Here is an 18,708-nt window from a genome sequence, read left to right on the forward strand (position 1 = left end):
CCGTGACTCGCTGTGGGAATTTAGGCAAGCCACTGAACTGCTGTGTGACTCAGCTTCCCCCCTCCTGAGCTCTTCCCATGAAAGACAACATGGCAATGCACAGTATTTATTTATATACTTTCAGTTTCCTCAGCTTTTCTCACATCGGTGGCCCACACAGCGAGACATGTTGAGGGCCAAGGATGGGCTTCTGCGCCTCTGGCCACACCACTCCAAGATCATGTGGCGCTCCCTACACCGGCAACCTCTGCATCCAGAGTGGGCTGCTATGGCTAAAAAGCAGCTGAAGGGCAAAAATCCAGAGGAATTGATATGGCACACCCCAGAAGGAGTTGCCATCAAGCCTTTATACTCCAGAAGGGACACAGAAAACGTTCCTGAGGAGCTGCCAGGAGTGAAGCCTTTCACTCGGGGACCCTATCCCACTATGTATACTTACAGGCCATGGACTATCCGCCAATATGCTGGTTTCAGCACAGTGGAGGAGAGCAACAAGTTCTACAAGGACAACATCAAGGGTAAAGCTAATATTAACCTTTCTATCTCTGCCTGCGTAAAGGCAGCAGCTGGGCTGCGTTCCAGGTTAAGCCTAGCAAGGATAGTGCAGAGATCCTGGAACAACTTAGTCTTGTGTCATAGCCCTATAGGGGACAAATTTGCTGTGGAAAACCTGCTAATTTTTTTTGTCAGTTTTAGTTAAACTTTTAATATTCATCCTGGCACTCTAGATTTAACTATTATACAGTGCATTTTAAATATATTTACATTAGGGATGTAAATACTGTTTTAAAAGTTAACCATTTAAACAATTAAAAATTTTTTTGTTTAAACGGTTAGCCGATATGGCTGGAGCTAACAGTTAAGGCGGTTAACCGGTAAGACTAATGCTTACCGGTTAATGTTTTACATCCCTAATTTACACTTTAGGAATATCCAGCAGCTTAGCTCAGAGCATAGTAGGCAACCCAGTTTCCCAGAGATGACATTTTCAGGTTTTTGAGAGCAGATTTCCCAATAATTCTTCAAAGTGTTAAATTTCCTAACCAATCTCTTCTATACAATGAAATAATATACTGTTATAACAGTCTGGATGTCAGAAGTAATTCAGCCACTGTTGAAATGAGCCACCTGGGCTCATTCTACTACATCTGTTTTCTTGCCCGCAATACAGCCCAAAATTTTATTGAGGAGAAGAGCAGTATAATTTTACCAGTCAAAACAATAGTGAAAGTCCCATTAACTAAAAAGTTCCAAATACAGAGTATTTGTTTCACAACTTATTCTTCAGAAAGGCTTTTTTGTGTAAATGTTGTCCTCAAACCATAGTTTTATCACGGAGCAAGAATGTTACAAATATATTTTTATACAAGTGTTTAAGTGGGAGTCTGACCTAGTGGTTGGCAAATGAATTTGTAGTCAGGGTTTTTGGTATTCCTGTTTCTGCCATTGTCATATCACACATTTTTTCAGTAAGTGGGTATATTAATACTTAACCATCTAACAGGAATGTTTAATCTTGTGTAATTATTTGGAAATACTCAGTGAAAAGTTCTGTATAATTGCACTGCATGGTGGTGGAGTGATGATACTTTCTATCTATCCACAATCCCAGAATTGCTGGATGTTTCTGCAAACATGATCAACAGTGAAAGAAGTGTGTCACATTTCTATCATTAGGCTTCAGAGATAACATCCCCCTTAGATGAATTGGGGGCAGTTCATATCTCTATGAAAACTTAATGTTGAATCTCCTACACAAAGTGCAAGTACAGGAGGAAAAGGAATCCTCCTCTAAACTTAGTGCTTTGACATGGAGAGGTTATATACCCACGTCACTGCCACTAGTACAGTTCATGGGTTTTAGCAGCAGCTGGTAAGTGGAGAGTGTAAGATTCTGGATACAAATAGCAGTTTATATACTGGCCGCTCCATGATACTGCCTCTGTAACACCATTAAGTTCCCCATTCATAAATTCTGTGGCCAGAAGAGACCACTGCCATCATCTAGTCCAGGGGTTGGCAAACTTTTTGGCCTGAGGGCCACATCGGGTTTCCAGAATTGTATGGAGGGCTGGATAGGGGAGGCTGTGTCTCCCTAAACAGCCAGGTGTGGCCCGGCCCCTGCCTCCTATCAGACCCCCCTCCGTCCCTGCTTCTTGCCCCCTGACAGCTCCCCCGGGACTCCTGCCCCATCTAACCTCCCTGTCCCTTGATCCCCCCCCCCCCCCCGGGACTCCTGCCCCATTCACTGCCCTCTGCTCTCTGTCCCCTGACCAGCCCCGGACCACCCACCCCTGACTGCCCCCTGATGCCCCATCCAAGCCCCCCCTCCTTTCCTGACTGCCCACCCGGGACCACTCTCCCATCCAACCCCTCTGATACCTGCCCTCTGACTGTCCCGACCCCTATCCACACACCCGCCCCCTGCCCACCACCCTGAACTCCCCTGCCCTCTAGCCAATACCCCCTACCCCCTTATCACGCTGCCTGGAGAATCAGTGGCTGGCAATGCTACAGGTGCACCACCCAGAGCACCGGGTCAGGCCGTGGCTCTGCAGCTGCGCTTCCAGGCTGCCCAGAGCATTGTGCCAGCAGCGCAGTGAGCTGAGGCTGTGGCGGAGGGGCTGGGGACTAGCCTTCTGGGCCAGGAGCTCAGGGACTGGGCAGGAGGGTCCCACAGGCCAGATGTGGCCCGTGGGCCGTAGTTTGCCCCCCTCTGATCTAGTCTGACCTCCTACATAACACACATGACATGACGCCCCACTACAGAGCTTGTTTCTGCTGCCCAGTGGCAGCTCCACTATGTTTTGGGCCTTTTATTCCCTACTTGGTGCCAGCAATTGGCCCTAAAAAGCTATTTTTTCATTCTCTGACCACAGATTCAGAGCTGCATTGATGCACATTGAAAACATGATTATCTTTACCACAGTAAGAGTTAGAAACTTTTTTTGAATGAAAGTTTAAATTCCACAGAAACTAATAGACCTCCAGAGAAGTTTGAAGATAGCCTGTGACACCACAAATTGGATCAGTTGAGACCTTGACTACATAAAATAAAGTTAATTACAATTCCTAAAGCAAACTTGTTTTACTGTTTGTTTTCATGAACCTAGCTGGACAGCAAGGATTGTCAGTTGCCTTTGATCTGGCAACCCACCGTGGCTATGATTCAGACAATCCACGAGTCCGTGGTGATGTTGGAATGGCTGGAGTTGCCATTGATACGGTGGAAGACACCAAGATCCTTTTTGATGGAATTCCTTTAGAGAAAATGTCAGTTTCCATGACAATGAATGGTGCAGTAATTCCTGTCTTGGCCACGTTCATTGTAACTGGGGAAGAACAAGGGGTGCCTCAAGACAAGCTTACTGGGACAATCCAGAATGATATACTCAAGGAGTTCATGGTTCGAAATACATACATTTTCCCTCCAGAACCATCGATGAGGATCATTGCTGACATCTTCCAGTACACATCAAAGGTATTCTTTATTTTAATTCGCTTCTGTTATATTATTTATGCAGTGCCCAAATGTGCACAAGACACTTTACAGAACAAAGAGAAAGATACCATGGTAGCTAGTAACAAACAATGCAGGATGGGAAGTACAAGGTTTACAATAATAAGATCATATGGCAATGGGGTATGTACATCTTGATCATTTGGGGAAAATTAGATATTAATCACTATCGGTAGACAGCAAGGAAGAAATGAGATTTAGGAAGGATGTGCGTGGTGCACTGGAGAAAGCTTGACAAATGGGGATTGGCAGGTTGTTTTGTGCGTAGAGGTCAGCATGGAAGAAGACAAAGGTGGGAGACAAGGGAAGGCTGGGCCAGAGTGCTGCAGAGTCTTGAATACAAGCAGAAGTTCGATATTTTTGAAATGCAGGACAAGGGGGAGCCAGTGGAGGGATTAAAAAAGAGTGGTTTTAATGTTGGCTGCGGAAGACTATTTTGGCTGTACCATTTTAGATAGGTTTGAGGGGGACAGTGTAACCATCAAGGAGACCAGAGGATGAGGTTTTAGTAATCGTGGTGGGAGATAATTAAAGCTCAAACAACTAATTAGCTGTTGGGGCAGAAAAGTAGAAACAAACTGGCTATATTAAGGAGGAAAAGCAGCAGAATATCAAGGTGATGAGTAGAGTATAAATGTCTAAGTAGAAGACTTTGGCCAGAAACAAGTTTACTTTTGATTTGTAATTTACAATGAATGGGGTTGTCTTTAAGCATTATGGGCTAGATTTATAAAAGAACTTAGGCACCAACTTGCCACTTCAGCCACCTAAATCCCAGAATCAGTCCCCACTGGGATTCACAAAGGCCCTGCTCAGCTATCCCTGAGCCCTGTAGGCCCTTAAACTTCTGCAGCATCTTAGTTTTGGAGTAAATGTTCCCTAGGTGCCTGTTTCTGCTTTTGCCAATGCTGTTCCATGCCAGTCAGCTGAATTTGTAATCCCCACAGCAATGAAGTAGCAGATCAAAGGTATTCCTCAACCTATTTTGCCTTTGGGCCTGATCCAGTAAGCATGCTCAGAACTCACTTACCGGTTCAGGGCCCTTCAGACAAACTTACATAAAATGGCGATGGGTGAGGAGGAGTAGGACCTCCCTCATAATTTTTAGCTCAGTCATTAGGGTACTCACTTGGGATGTGGCAGACCCCTGGTTCAAGTCCCCGGTCCACCTGAGTGGGTAAAGGAATTTGAACAGGATCTACCACCTTTCTGGTAAGTGCCTAGCCAAATGTTGAAGCTGTTCCACTGTGCAAGAATGGTTGCACCAAAGAGAGAGCAAGGATGGGAATGACTCTGTAGCCTGGTGGTTAGAGCACTCGCCATCATCGTGCCTAAGTTTCTTTGCGAATCTAGCCCTAATAGTACAATTATCTGATTCTGCCCTCCCTGCAATATTGCTTTTTTGTTAACACAGAACATGCCAAAATTTAATTCCATTTCAATCAGTGGGTACCATATGCAGGAGGCAGGAGCTGATGCCATATTGGAATTAGCTTATACTATAGCTGATGGATTGGAGTACTGCAGAACTGGACTCCAAGCTGGTCTTACCATTGATGAATTTGCACCAAGGTAGGTAAAACAAATTCACAAGTACTTAGCTGATTTTTGGAAAATGAATAGAAACTCTAGGTTTTAATTTCACGTTTGGACTCTGACATTCCTAACTGTGCTAGTAACAAAGATAATTTCCATGTCACAGGCTGACTTTTTAACTAGCATAAGATTGCAGTGTCAAGGAGTGAGATCTGGTACTCCGGACACTGAGGTTTAAGCACTTGCATGAGAGGAAAGTGATCAGGAACAGCCAGCATGGATTCACCAAGGGAAGGTCATGCCTGACTAATCTAATCGCCTTTTATGATGAGATTACTGGTTCTGTGGATGAAGGGAAAGCAGTGGATGTATTGTTTCTTGACTTTAGCAAAGCTTTTGACACGGTCTCCCATAGTATTCTTGTCAGCAAGTTAAGGAAGTATGGGCTGGATGAATGCACTATAAGGTGGGTAGAAAGCTGGCTAGATTGTCGGGCTCAACGGGTAGTGATCAATGGCTCCATGTCTAGTTGGCAGCCGGTATCAAGTGGAGTGCCCCAAGGGTCGGTCCTGGGGCCGGTTTTATTCAATATCTTCATAAATGATCTGGAGGATGGTGTGGATTGCACTCTCAGCAAATTTGCGGATGATACTAAACTGGGAGGAGTGGTAGATACGCTGGAGGGGAGGGATAGGATACAGAAGGACCTAGACCAATTGGAAGATTGCGCCAAAAGGAATCTGATGAGGTTCAGTAAGGATAAGTGCAGGGTCCTGCACTTAGGACGGAAGAACCCAATGCACAGCTACAGACTAGGGACCGAATGGCTAGGCAGCAGTTCTGCGGAAAAGGACCTAGGGGTGACAGTGGACGAGAAGCTGGATATGAGTCAGCAGTGTGCCCTTGTTGCCAAGAAGGCCAATGGCATTTTGGGATGTATAAGTAGGGGCATAGCGAGCAGATCGAGGGACGTGATCGTTCTCCTCTATTCGACATTGGTGAGGCCTCATCTGGAGTACTGTGTCCAGTTTTGGGCCCCACACTTCAAGAAGGATGTGGATAAATTGGAGAGAGTCCAGCGAAGGGCAACAAAAATGATTAGGGGACTGGAACACATGACTTATGAGGAGAGGCTGAGGGAGCTGGGATTGTTTAGCCTGCAGAAGAGAAGAATGAGGGGGGATTTGATAGCTGCTTTCAACTACCTGAAAGGGGGTTCCAAAGAGGATGGCTCTAGACTGTTCTCAATGGTAGCAGATGACAGAACGAGGAGTAATGGTCTCAAGTTGCAGTGGGGGAGGTTTAGATTGGATATTAGGAAAAACTTTTTCACTAAGAGGGTGGTGAAACACTGGAATGCGTTACCTAGGGAGGTGGTAGAATCTCCTTCCTTAGAGGTTTTTAAGGTCAGGCTTGACAAAGCCCTGGCTGGGATGATTTAACTGGGAATTGGTCCTGCTTTGAGCAGGGGGTTGGACTAGATGACCTTCTGGGGTCCCTTCCAACCCTGATATTCTATGATTCTAATCAACAGGTATTGCAGCCCTCTGGTGTCTTTTCATATTGTAGTTTTATTTATGCCTCTCTATATTCAACCAACAAAACACTGTTTGAAATGTTCTTTAAAAATTCTGTTAATATCACAAGAGAATTCACATAACTGAGGGCATGCCTAGGTATCAATTTTCTTTAGTAGTAATAATTTGAGTTGGCTCCAAGGATTTTGTTCAACTCTAGATGCTGTCAGACTGACACCAGAATCACAAGTCCTGATCATAACTGCAGATTATGAAAAGTTACAAATAGAGATGGCGCTATGTAGGCTGACAGGTATCCAATATTAAATTAATGTAACACTTGAGGTTAATCAGAAGGCCTAGAAGAAGCATATTTAATGTATGTTTGTGACTTCCATTAATTCTAATTGGAGTTAGACTCTCACTGAATTGGGAAATAGATTCTTAAACCTTTGGACAGTAGACTCTGCATGCTGAGTGAACTCAAAGATCAGGACTTACAGTGAGCTGTAATGTTGTCTCTTTTGTGTGAAGTAAGTTCTCCAGTCCCCTCATTTGTATATTTAGACAGGTTTTATTTAATTGTGTTTCAGTTGCCATATTAGTCTCTCTTGAAAATTAAGACCTTCATCCACTGACAGACACAGCAACTGTGTGAACTTCCCTTCATTGCCCTGTCAGAATGCCTGAAACCTGATTCGAAGAGAGCACTTTTAGGGTCGAGAGGGTAACTCTGTGTGCCAATTGCATCCTTGACACTTCTGAAACTTTCATGACAATGCATTGTATTTCTTTTCTCTCAAAATCATAGAATCATAGAATATCAGGGTTGGAAGGGACCTCAGGAGGTCATCTAGTCCAACCCCCTGCTCAAAGCAGGACCAATCCCCAATTAAATCATCCCAGCCAATCCTTACAAGCATTAAGTCTCTGTGCCACCCTGTGAAGTAGGTAATTACTATTTATTTTGACAGGCTTCAGAGTAGCAGCCGTGTTAGTCTGTATTCTCAAAAATAAAACTAAGAGTGACCACTTTAGATAAGCTATTACCAGCCGGAGAGTGGGGTGGGAGGAGGTGTTTTTTCATGCTTTGTGTGTATATAAAAAGAACTTCTACACTTTCCACAGTATGCATCCAATGAAGTGAGCTGTAGCTCACGAAAGCTTATGCTCAAATAAATTGGTTAGTCTCTAAGGTGCCACAAGTACTCCTTTTCTTTTTAGGGCCAGATGGTGATCCTAGAGACTGCTGTTCTTCCTCAATAAAAATGGAGAATTCTGGGAACTATATTGCTCATTATCCTATACAATTAAAGTCCTGGACATGTGCTCTTATTGCAGACTGTCTTTCTTCTGGGGAATTGGTATGAACTTCTACATGGAAATAGCTAAGCTAAGAGCTGGGCGACGGCTTTGGGCTCAATTAATAGAGAAAATGTTTCAGCCCAAGGAACCCAAATCTCTTCTTCTAAGAGCTCATTGTCAGACCTCAGGATGGTCCCTTACCGAGCAGGTTGGATTTTGAATTTTAAATGCTTTTCTACAAATGTGATCTTCTTAGGAGTAAAACTGTTCTACTGATTCATACATACTAATACAGTAAAAGCTTCTTTTATTTAGCATGTTGGGGAAATAGAGGGTGCCAGTAAGTGAAAAATGTCAGTTAACTAAGAGGGAGGGAGTTTGGGTGCAGGAGGAGGTGTGGGATGCCGGATCTGGGGGGAGCTCACCTCGGGCGGCTCCCCAGAAATGGCGACCTGTTCCTAGTCGGAGGCGCGGCAGGCAGCTGTGCACACTGCCTCCACCCACAGGCGCCGCCCCCACAGCTTCCACTGGCTGCAGTTCTCGGGCAATGGGAGCTGCAGAGCCGGTGCTCGGGGCTGCCTACCCATGCCTCTGCCTAGGAACAGCAGAAACAGGCTGCCACTTGGTGGAGCCAGCTGAGGTGAGCACCCCCTGGGTCCGGCATCCCGCACCCTCTCCTGCGCCCAACCCCTTCCCCTGAACCTCCTCCCACACCCAAGCTCCCTTCCAGAGTCCATGCCCCTCCCCACACCCGCACTCCAAACCCCTCGTGGCCATCCCTCCGCCTAGGAGAAGCAGGGACATGCTGCTTCTGGGGAGCCACGCAGAGCCAGGTAGGGGGTCTGCCGGCCCCGCACCAACTGGACTATAAACTGAACTTTCTATGAAGATTAGAAATGTCAGTTTATAGAGCTTTCCGGTTGGTACAGGTCTGGATAACACAGCTTTTACTGTATGCCTGCCCGTCTGATGCTTTATTGAGACAGCAGTGTAGCAGATCTAATAGCTTTGGGGCTCTGTGATGTCCTCATTTACATGCTGCCCAGGATGACTTTGTGACTAAGTTAAAAGAGATCAGACTAAAACATTTCTCATTTAAATATCTGTATTTCTTTCATCTGGAAATGTTTTGTATCTGACATCATGTCCATATCCAAATCAGAAATTTAAGGGGCAGCATCAACAAAATATGCTGACTCAGCTAATATGATGCAGCCCCACAAAAAAATGAGACACCACAAATGAATTCAGAACTTAAATCAACTCCAGTCACAGGTTAAACTAGTGACAACTGCATACTATGGTGACTGATGTATCCTACTGGTTAGATAGAATAGAAACTATTGTTTGAATATTGTCCAAGTGTTACTAGAGTGCAGATTTACAAACCCTTCCCACAGCCTGTTCTGCGCAGTAATGTCCATGTTTGTGAATGGGCAGAATGTAAGGGCTTTGTCTAAACAAGACGTGATCCAGCATATGTTAGATACACCTGTTCCCAGTTGATTTGAGCTAAACCAAAATAAGTCATTCATACACAACCTTTTTGCACTGGTTTAACTATATCATTTTTTTTAAAACTACTTAAACTTTCTTGTGTGAATGAGCCTGAAGAGAAGTTCAGCTGCCCTGAATATGGCCATGTATGTTTCACATTTGTTATGTACGAGAAATGTACAGACTTCCTCCTGGGGCAGATATTGTGTGAAAAGAAGTGCCCTAATGAGCAAATAAATTAATCCTAATTTCATGCCTAAAGTGTACTTTTTTTTTTTTCTGGGCTTTCCTGTTTGCTTTCCATCTTGGCATCCTCCCTTAATTGTTTCTTTAGTCTTTCCAGTCCCATGTGCTAAAGAGAGGAAAATCCTTCTGTACAAAATCGGAATTCATTTTTTGTAGTTTTGTCTAAATCTAATCATTCTACCGTCCCCTCAGATCACCTCAGTATGTGTATTATCTGTGGAGAAGTAGAGCTGTGCCTGGTTTTTAAATGAGTTATGTATGTGGAACTTGATAAACTGAACTGAGAAATGTCGTTTTTATTAATTCTGTAGTATTTGTATAATTTTATTTGCACAAGTTAATGAGTTCCTTGCATTCATTGTACTAATATGAGCATTCTGTGGCAGCTAATTCAACACAATCTTTTCAAAATCCTGTTGCTGTCACTTTTCCAAATGAAAAAGTAACATAGCCTTTTTTTGTGATATGCATAAATGTATTCTCCATCTAAATTATTACTCTAAACAAAATGAAAAAGTGATATTTAGATTAAAAACTTTCAACAGGTTCTAAAGCAGTCAAAAAAAAAAACAGTAAGGGATAGTATGTAGAGCAAAGAACTTGGAGGGAGGGTTGGAATTGCTTAGATTCTTTTTCAGCTCTTGGTGTATGACCTTTCACAAATCATTTATTTTTCTGTAAAATAAGTATAATAAAAGAGCGGCTTTATTAACTGACTTAAAGCAGTGGCTTTTTTAGGCCCTCTGATAAAAGGCACTGAATAAGTACAAACAGTGAATCCACCTAGAAATGTGAAATCAAAAACTGTCTGATCATTTGAATGACAAACCTATGAGATGCCACGAGGGATTAGAAGGATATTGTTTTATTTACTTGGCCAATACCTTTATAATTTGGATGTTTGTTTGTGGATCTTCATCTTTCAATAGAAGGTTCCTTATATGTATCAATTTGGTGGCATTCATATGACTGCTCTTTTCTTTTTCTAATTTGGCTGGTTTTTGTATAATATACATTTTTATGATCCAGTTATACCAAAAACCTAACACTTTTTTCAATCCATTTGTTTGAGGATAAAATAACCATCTCAGTTACATGGCAGCCACTTCGTGCTTCAGAGATTTCCTTTTGCTTTTAGGATCCCTACAACAATGTTATCCGTACTGCAGTTGAAGCAATGGCAGCCGTATTTGGAGGTACTCAGTCTTTGCATACAAATTCATTTGATGAAGCCTTGGGTTTGCCTACAGTGAAAAGTGCTCGCATTGCTCGGAATACCCAGATTATTATACAGGAGGAGTCTGGCATTCCTAAAGTGGCAGATCCATGGGGGGGTTCCTACTTGATGGAATCCCTTACCAATGATGTCTGTGAGGCTGCTTTAAAGGTCAGTTGTGCTGCAGGGTTTTTTTAATTACAGGGCACTGACTGTTTTAAGAAATGCCTTTTAAGCAGCTATTTGGTGTGAGAGTAGATTCTTAAAAGGGAACAGTGTATTGCATTTATTTTTAAGTTCCCTACCATTAAAGTCCAAATCCAGCACAGCATGTTACGCATGAGTATAGCTTTAAACATGCATAGTCCCATTGAAGTGAGTAGGACTACTCACTGCCTAGCGTTACAGATGCATTTAAGTGGTTTTATAGAATCATAGGACTGGAAGGGACCTTGAGAGGTCATCTGGTCTAGTCCCCTGCACTCATGGCAGGGCGAAGTATTATCTAGACTATTCCTGACGGGTGTTTGTCTAACCTGCTCTTAAAAATCCCCAATCATGGCGATTCCATAACCTCCCTAGGCAATTTATTCTAGTGCTTAACCACCCTGACAGGAAGTTTTTTCCTTGTGTCCAACCTAAACCTCCCTTGCTACAGTTTAAGCCCACTGCTTCTTGTCCTATCCTCAGAGGTTAAGAAGAACAATTCTTCTCCCTCCTCCTTGTAACAACCTTTTATGTACTTGAAAACCACTATCACATCCCCTCTCAGTCTTCTCTTTTCCAGACTAAACAAACCCAATTTTTCCAATCTTCCCTCATGGGTCATGTTTTCTAGACCTTTAATTATTTTTGTTGCTCTTATCTGGACTTTCTCTAATTTGTCCACATCTTTCCTGAAACGTGGCTCCCAGAACAGGACACAATACTCCAGTTGAGGCCTAATCAGCACAGGGTAGAGCAGAAGCATTACTTCTCGTTTCTTGCTTACAACACTCCTGCTAATACAGGAGTTTGCTAGGTTAAGGCCTAGGAGAATACAGTACATATTTGGAATTAAACACATTCTAAAGGGAAATATTTCCACATTGGACAAATGAGCCAGACCTGTTAAGTCTGGAGACCTCTGATTTTTGGTGCCCTCTAATAGGATCCTGATTGGGTGCTTGCATCTCCCAGGGAAACTCAATGGGAAATGAAGGTGAGATGTTCCACCCATGTGCACACCTAAGCGTCTACAATCTCAACTAAGGTGCTGCAGTCTATAGATTGCAGCAATCTACCTGAGACTATAAGGATTAGAACTGTTTTTTGGTACAGCATCTCTTCCCCTCCCCATACACTTCCTGCCAGAAGACCTCAGGGGGTGTATTGTGGAAGAGCATCTTAAACACCCTGTGTGTAACAGGTTGGGGGTTTACGGAGTGGGAGCTAAGGCTGTGGGGAGAAGAGCAGCAGGGCACAGCCTGCAGCAATAGCAGAGCAAGACTTGAAGATAACGTGGTACAAATAACCGTCGTTCTAGCGTGGACATGAGTACAGACTAACACGTCTGTTACTCTGAAACCTTTACTTGCATAAGTAGTTCTACTGATGTCAATGGGACTACTCACATGGGTAAAGTTATAAGTATAACCATTTGCAAGTTTGAGGCTTTAGACCTTAATTCTGCAACTGTCTCCATATGAGGGGATCATGGGACTCCATACAGAGCCCCATTAAAGTCAGTGTGGCTCTGCATGGGTGCAGAAGTTCTGCCCAAGAAGAGTTAGTTGCAGGATGTGGGACTCAAATTGGATACCGTTCAAGAGCAGAGGTGAAGGAGCAGGAAATCTGTTTCTTATTTGCTTTGTAAAATAACATGCATTAATACACTGTTTTTTTTCTTTTTGTGTTTAAAGTAAGAAAGCTAAATTATACAAATATAGGTAGATTATTAATTTAAAGCATGAGACTTTTAGGTAATTGTACTAATAAGGATTTAGATAATACTGACTGTAAAAAGTGGGTTTCATGAATCTTGCTACTAACCATTCTCTTAATTTATTCTCGTTACCTTTCTTAGCTTATTAATGAGATTGAAGAAATGGGTGGAATGGCCAAAGCTGTAGCTGAGGGAATTCCCAAACTCCGGATTGAAGAATGTGCTGCCCGACGACAAGCCAGGATCGATTCTGGTAAGGGCAGAGAGTGGGGGAGAGAGAGAACTTAACTCCGGAGGTACTGTTTTAAAATGTTATGTTTTTTTGTTTGGAGATCTGAGCTTTAAACAGTGTTTTAATTAATTTTCACTTCTTAGACTAGGGATAATGGAATGTAATTAATAAAATGAAAAATTTTAGGTTGAATATGAGTGAAAACTTCTTGAGAAGGGTCTATTAGTCTGTGAAATAATCTCCCACAGGAAGTGATGAAAGCCAGATTGCTTGACACATTTAAAACTAGGTTAGACAAAGCTTTAGACCACATGGTGAAGGAATATCCTACAATGAATAGCAATGAACTTGCCTGAATTTTGTAATAGTGTATCTTAAATCATGGCTATTGAAGTAAAAATATAACCGCCAGCAGATGTCATTAATGAATGTGGCTGGCAAAATTTCTATCTGAGCTTTAAGCAACTTTTGTTCTCTTATAACAATGGCCAAACTCCCATTGACTTGGATTGGAGGAAAATCCGGCCCTTTGGTATATGTCTACTTTCCATTTTCTTAATCTCATTTCAAATATTAAAAAAAATAGAAAAGGTACAGAAACCACCAAATAAAGGAGCTTTATTATATGATCTCTTTTATTTGGAAAATACATTTAAAGGAGATCTTTAATTCAGAGTAGTAAGGAACAACAAACAGAGGTTCTGTGTCTTTTTTTTTTTTCTACCAAGATGAATTTATTTTTAAATGGTGGTTATAGTCTTTTAGTTAATGCGAGGCAGTTAATGTTAGTCGACTTTGGAAACACAACCTGTTATAAAACCCCAGTCAGCTAAAAATAGAATGTTAAATTGTTTGGTCATACATTGTAGTTTCTGAGGAAACTGAGATTTAAAGCATCTTCACATTATTTGTCAAAGACTAGGACTTTGATTTAGAGATGAAAGTTTCCACACCCATCATACTTAGCAATCCAGTCCCTTCCCTCCCCCACCATCCTTGTTCCAATTTTTAAAAAATCATGTGTGTATCTATACTAAAATTGGTCAAAGTCTTCATAAGTGCACAACTTTTGCAGGCAAAACGGGGGAATCTTATGGACCCCCAGAAAGCGTTCACATGCACTATAGGCCACAGTCTGAGAACTTCTGCTCAGTAGTAATTTAAGATGTGTATAGAACAGGGGTAGCCAACTTTTACCATTAAAGTGCAGCTCACAGAGCCCCTCTCCTCTGTCCCCCCTTCAATATTCCACCTACCTACACCCATAGTGACCACGATGGTGTTTTTTGGAAGATCACCGATGGATTGCAGTTTCCTCAGGAAGTCGGTGGTGTCTCAAAGATAGCTGGGAGTGCTGGTAGCATAGGGCCTGAGCAGAGAGTCCATACAGCCAGACAATCCTGCTGTTAGGGTGCCAATGTCTGAGATGATGGGGTGTCCAGGATTTCCAGGTTTATGGATCTTGGGTAGCAAATAGAATACCCCGGTCAGGGTTCTAGGCATGTGTCTGCACAGATCTGTTCCTGTGCTTTTTCAGGGAGTTTCTTGAGCAGATGGTGTAATTTCTTTTGGTAATCCTCAGTGGGATCAGAGGATAATAGCCTGTAGAATGTGGAGTTAGAGAGCTGCCTAGTAGTCTCTCGTTCATATTCCAGCTTATTCATGATGATGACAGCACCTCCCTTGTCAGCCTTTTTGATTATGATGTCAGAGTTGTTCCTGAGGCTGTTGATGGCGTTGTGTTCAGCACGGCTGAGGTTATGGGGCAAGTGATGCTGCTTTTCCACAATTTCAGCCCATACACATCGACGGAAGCAATCTGTGTAGAAGTGTTGTTTCGACCTTCAGGAGGAGTCCACGCAGAATCCTTCTTTTTGTAGCGTTGGTAGGAAGGATTCTGTGGGTTAGTATGTTGTTCAGAGGTGTGCTGGAAATATTCTTTGAGTCGGAGATGTCGAAAGTAGGATTCTAGGTCACCACAGAACTGTATCATGTTCGTGGGGGTGGAGGGACAAAAGGAGAGGCCCCGAGATAGGACAGACTCTTCTGCTGGTCTAAGAGTATAGCTGGAAAGATTAACGATATTGCTGGGTGGGTTAAGGGAACTATTGTTGTGGCTCCTTGTGGCATGTAGCTGTTTAGATAGCTTAGTGTCCTTTTTCCTTTGTAGAGAAGCAAAGTTTGTGTTGGAAATGACTTGTCTAGTTTTTGTAAAATCTATCCATGAGGAAGTTTGTGTGGAAGGTTGGTTTTTTTTATGAGAGTATCCAGTTTTGAGAGCTCATTCTTAATCTTTCCTTGTTTGCTGTAGAGGATGTTGATCAGGTGGTTTCACAGTTTCTCTGAGTGTGGCACAATCTCTGAGCATAGTCTGTGTATCTATTTACCTATTAAGACTGTGACTAGGTCCCCCTTCCATCTTCTCTTTTTTTAGACTAAACATGCCCAGTTCTTTCAAACTTTCCTCCTCATTTTTTGCTCTCCATTTTGTTGTTGGACTCTCTCTCCAGTTTGTTCACATCTTTTTTAAAGTGTGGTGCCCAAAAGTAGACCTTGTACTCCAGCTAGGACCTCACCAGTGCTAAGTAGAGTGGAACAGTTATCTCCCATGTCTTACATACGATGCTCCTGTCATTAAAAATATTTAGTAAAGTAAGTAGATGTGATTCTGACTGCAGGTAGATTTAAGGAGAAAGAACATGCCATTTTTACATGTCACTTTTCAGCATAAAAAACACAGTCAAATATTCTTACATTTGATCATCTTCATAATAAAATGTGACAAGTGTAAACTTAAATCCTTTCTTGAGAGAAGTTTTAAATGCTTTGGAAGGTAGGACTGCCTAAAATACATAGTATTTCATTTAAAACATCAAACAATCACTTACCTAGCTATATAAAATATTGTAACCTTTCCAAAAAGCTCAGCAGTTTTGAATATAGCCTAAATTCTTGATCTTTGTGTGGGAAATCAACAGGTTCTGAAGTAATTGTTGGAGTAAACAAGTACCAGTTAGAAAAAGAAGAGACAGTTGAAGTTTTGGCTATTGATAACAGTTCAGTCCGAACCAAGCAGATTGAGAAGCTTGAAAAGGTAGGTGGTACTTTTTTGAAAATGCAAATTCTTGTTGTATTTTAAGTAGCTCTGTGTGAAATTTTCTTCAGTGAATTTTCTATTTGCCAAAAAAAAAAAAACATTTTTAAGAGCGCCAAACTGTTCTTAAACTCAGCAATTTAGAGACAGACGCTGTCTGTAGCACTTCAGTTTCTCCTCTGAGGCTGATTCCTGAAATCTAGATTCTTTGCATTTTGCTTATTGTTCTCCTTATTTAGTTAGATTAAACAAAAGTTAAACTGAATTTAAATTAAACCATGGCTCTTTCCAGCAAGAAGGAAATGATGTAGTGGATTCTCGAGCCTTTTACCATTGGATGCTTGGGTTCAAATCCTCCCTCACACACAGAGAGATGAGTTTGGTCTGATCATGACCTCTGCTGGATATTTGTCAAGATGACAAAAGAAAAAATTCAGTTTGGTATAATATGTAGTATCTGCACCGAGGAGGTTCAACAATAAAGTAGCAACCTTCAACATACTGATGATAGCTGTATTCTTATTTGATTCCAATACAGGCATCTTCGACCAGGGAACCTTACCAAGCTCATATTGGAATTCCTTGATTGCCTTATAGTTGCTTACTTGAACTGAGTATTTTTCTCTCCTTCATCTAAGGTAAAAGCAAGCAGAGATGAAGCAGCAGCCCAGCAGTGTCTCACTGCACTAACAGAATGTGCTGCCACAGGTCAAGGCAACCTATTGGCACTGGCAGTGGAAGCAGCACGCATGAGGTAGAGTAAGAAAAGTTGGAAAACGTAACCAGTGTTAAAAGTTGACTGTTTCCCTTTAAAAAGAACAGGAGTACTTGTGGCACCTTAGAGACTAACAAATTTATTTGAGCATAAGCTTTCGTGGGCTACAGCCCACTTCATCGGATGCATGCAGTGGACAATACAGTAGGACGATTTTATATACGCAGAGAACATGAAACAATGGGCATTACCATACACACTGTAACGAGAGTGATCAGTTAAGGTGAGCTATTACCAGCAGGAGAGGGAAAAAAAACCGTTTGTAGTGATAATCAAGATGGGCATTTCCAGCGGTTGACAAGAACGTGCGAGGAACAGGAGAGGGGAAAAAATAAACATGGGGAAATAGTTTTACTTTGTGTAATGACACATCCACTCCTTTTATTTCTTTCAACTTTTCCAATAATTCTTGGATATGTAAGTTGCCATATTTAATACATCACAGATAGATACACCCTTTTGGCTTTTAAATGGGATACATTTTTTTTTTTTTAATGCAGGATAATATCCTTGACCATGAAGGTGTGTGTTTCAGAGGCCCAGATGGGCATACCCTTTGCTGTGGTTTGGTGGTGTTAGCCAAATACAACTACTTTTTCAGTCTCTTAAAACTATGATTAATTTATTTTCAAGGGCAATATTGGGAATAAAATTACCCCTAAAACGTTGCTGTTGACACAAATTCTGTTTACAGCTCAAGCTCTTATCAGTTTCAGACTATGAACGGGTTTCCTTGATGTACTGCTTTGCTGTTTTACGGGTCAGAGAGCATGAAAAGTGTCTGAGATGTGAAAAGGGATGGAGAAAAAAAATCTTATCACACTCTGTTTTTTCCTCCTTCCTTGCACCACAAATTGGTGTGAAAACATTTCTGACTAATATAGAAAACTCGTATCTACTTTATTCAAAAGCACTTGCTGTCTTTGTCTCAAGTAGTAAAGCATCTTCTGTAGTCATTCACCATTCTCATCTCAGCCACATTAACAATGGTTTAGGCTATGTCTACTCTGCGATTAAAAATAACCCACCACACTGAGTCTCGGAGCCTGAGTCAGCTGACTCAGGCACGTGGGGCTTGGGCTCTGGGGCTAAAAATAGCAGTGCATGCATTCAGGCTGGAGCCCAGGCTCTAAAACACTCCCTCTCATGGGGGTCTCAGAGCCGAGGCTTCAGCCCTAGCCAAAATGTCTACACTGCAATATTAAAGCCCAGCAGCTCAAGTCCAGTGAGCCCAGACCAGTTGCGGCCATACTGCAAGTCTTTTATTGCAGTATAGACATACCCTTAGTTGCTATTTCAAGCTGAGTTTTGGTCTTTGGACTGTCTCCCGTTTGTCCTCTGCATGTGCTCCTGGAGGTTTCTAATGCAGTCACAGTGCCGAAAGTGCCCCTTAATAACGTGGATGGGCCAAAAATGAGCAAATCAAACTTAATTGCATATCCACATCCTTAGAGCAGATCTTTAGCCTTCCATCTTCACTCTGATTCTACCACTACTTCATCCGCAACAACCATATGTGCAAACATCTCCTTTCAAAAGAGGAGAGCTTGTCACAACTCCCTCTGAAGCATGTCATCACAACTCTTGGAGTTGGCAACATCACTGGAAGGTAATATTGGACCTCACAGGAGTTAATGTCATCATCATAATTCCCCAGTTAGTTCTCTGTAGCTTTGTTATTGTCCTGCAGTATACTTGTCCTTAAGCACTGTGCTGTTGAACAGAACTGCACTGACTAGTATGGAAATGTGGACAAATGTTTACTGGAAAGTAGATAGACTAATAAGAGATTGATAATCAATGGCACTACTTAATGCCTGTGCAGAAGAATATTTTGGAATGTTTC

The 18,708-nt window shown here is 42.1% G+C and overlaps 1 protein-coding gene across 1 annotated transcript in view; it reads left to right on the forward strand.

Annotated features, from left to right (window-relative positions):
• Window positions 1–18,708, forward strand: part of MMUT (methylmalonyl-CoA mutase) — a 35,212-nt gene that overhangs the window by 603 nt on the left and 15,901 nt on the right. Inside the window, exons 2-9 of the mRNA XM_084622362.1 lie at window positions 125–518; window positions 3,114–3,481; window positions 4,935–5,092; window positions 7,915–8,086; window positions 10,760–11,008; window positions 12,903–13,014; window positions 15,972–16,087; window positions 16,726–16,841. Of these exons, the coding sequence (XP_084478488.1) occupies window positions 167–518; window positions 3,114–3,481; window positions 4,935–5,092; window positions 7,915–8,086; window positions 10,760–11,008; window positions 12,903–13,014; window positions 15,972–16,087; window positions 16,726–16,841 (1,643 nt within the window). The 5' untranslated portion in view covers window positions 125–166. The remainder of the gene's footprint in view (window positions 1–124; window positions 519–3,113; window positions 3,482–4,934; window positions 5,093–7,914; window positions 8,087–10,759; window positions 11,009–12,902; window positions 13,015–15,971; window positions 16,088–16,725; window positions 16,842–18,708) is intronic.

Source organism: Lepidochelys olivacea (assembly GCF_965140295.1).
Source record: "Lepidochelys olivacea isolate rLepOli2 genome assembly, chromosome: 3".
Taxonomy (NCBI): Eukaryota; Metazoa; Chordata; order Testudines; family Cheloniidae; genus Lepidochelys; species Lepidochelys olivacea.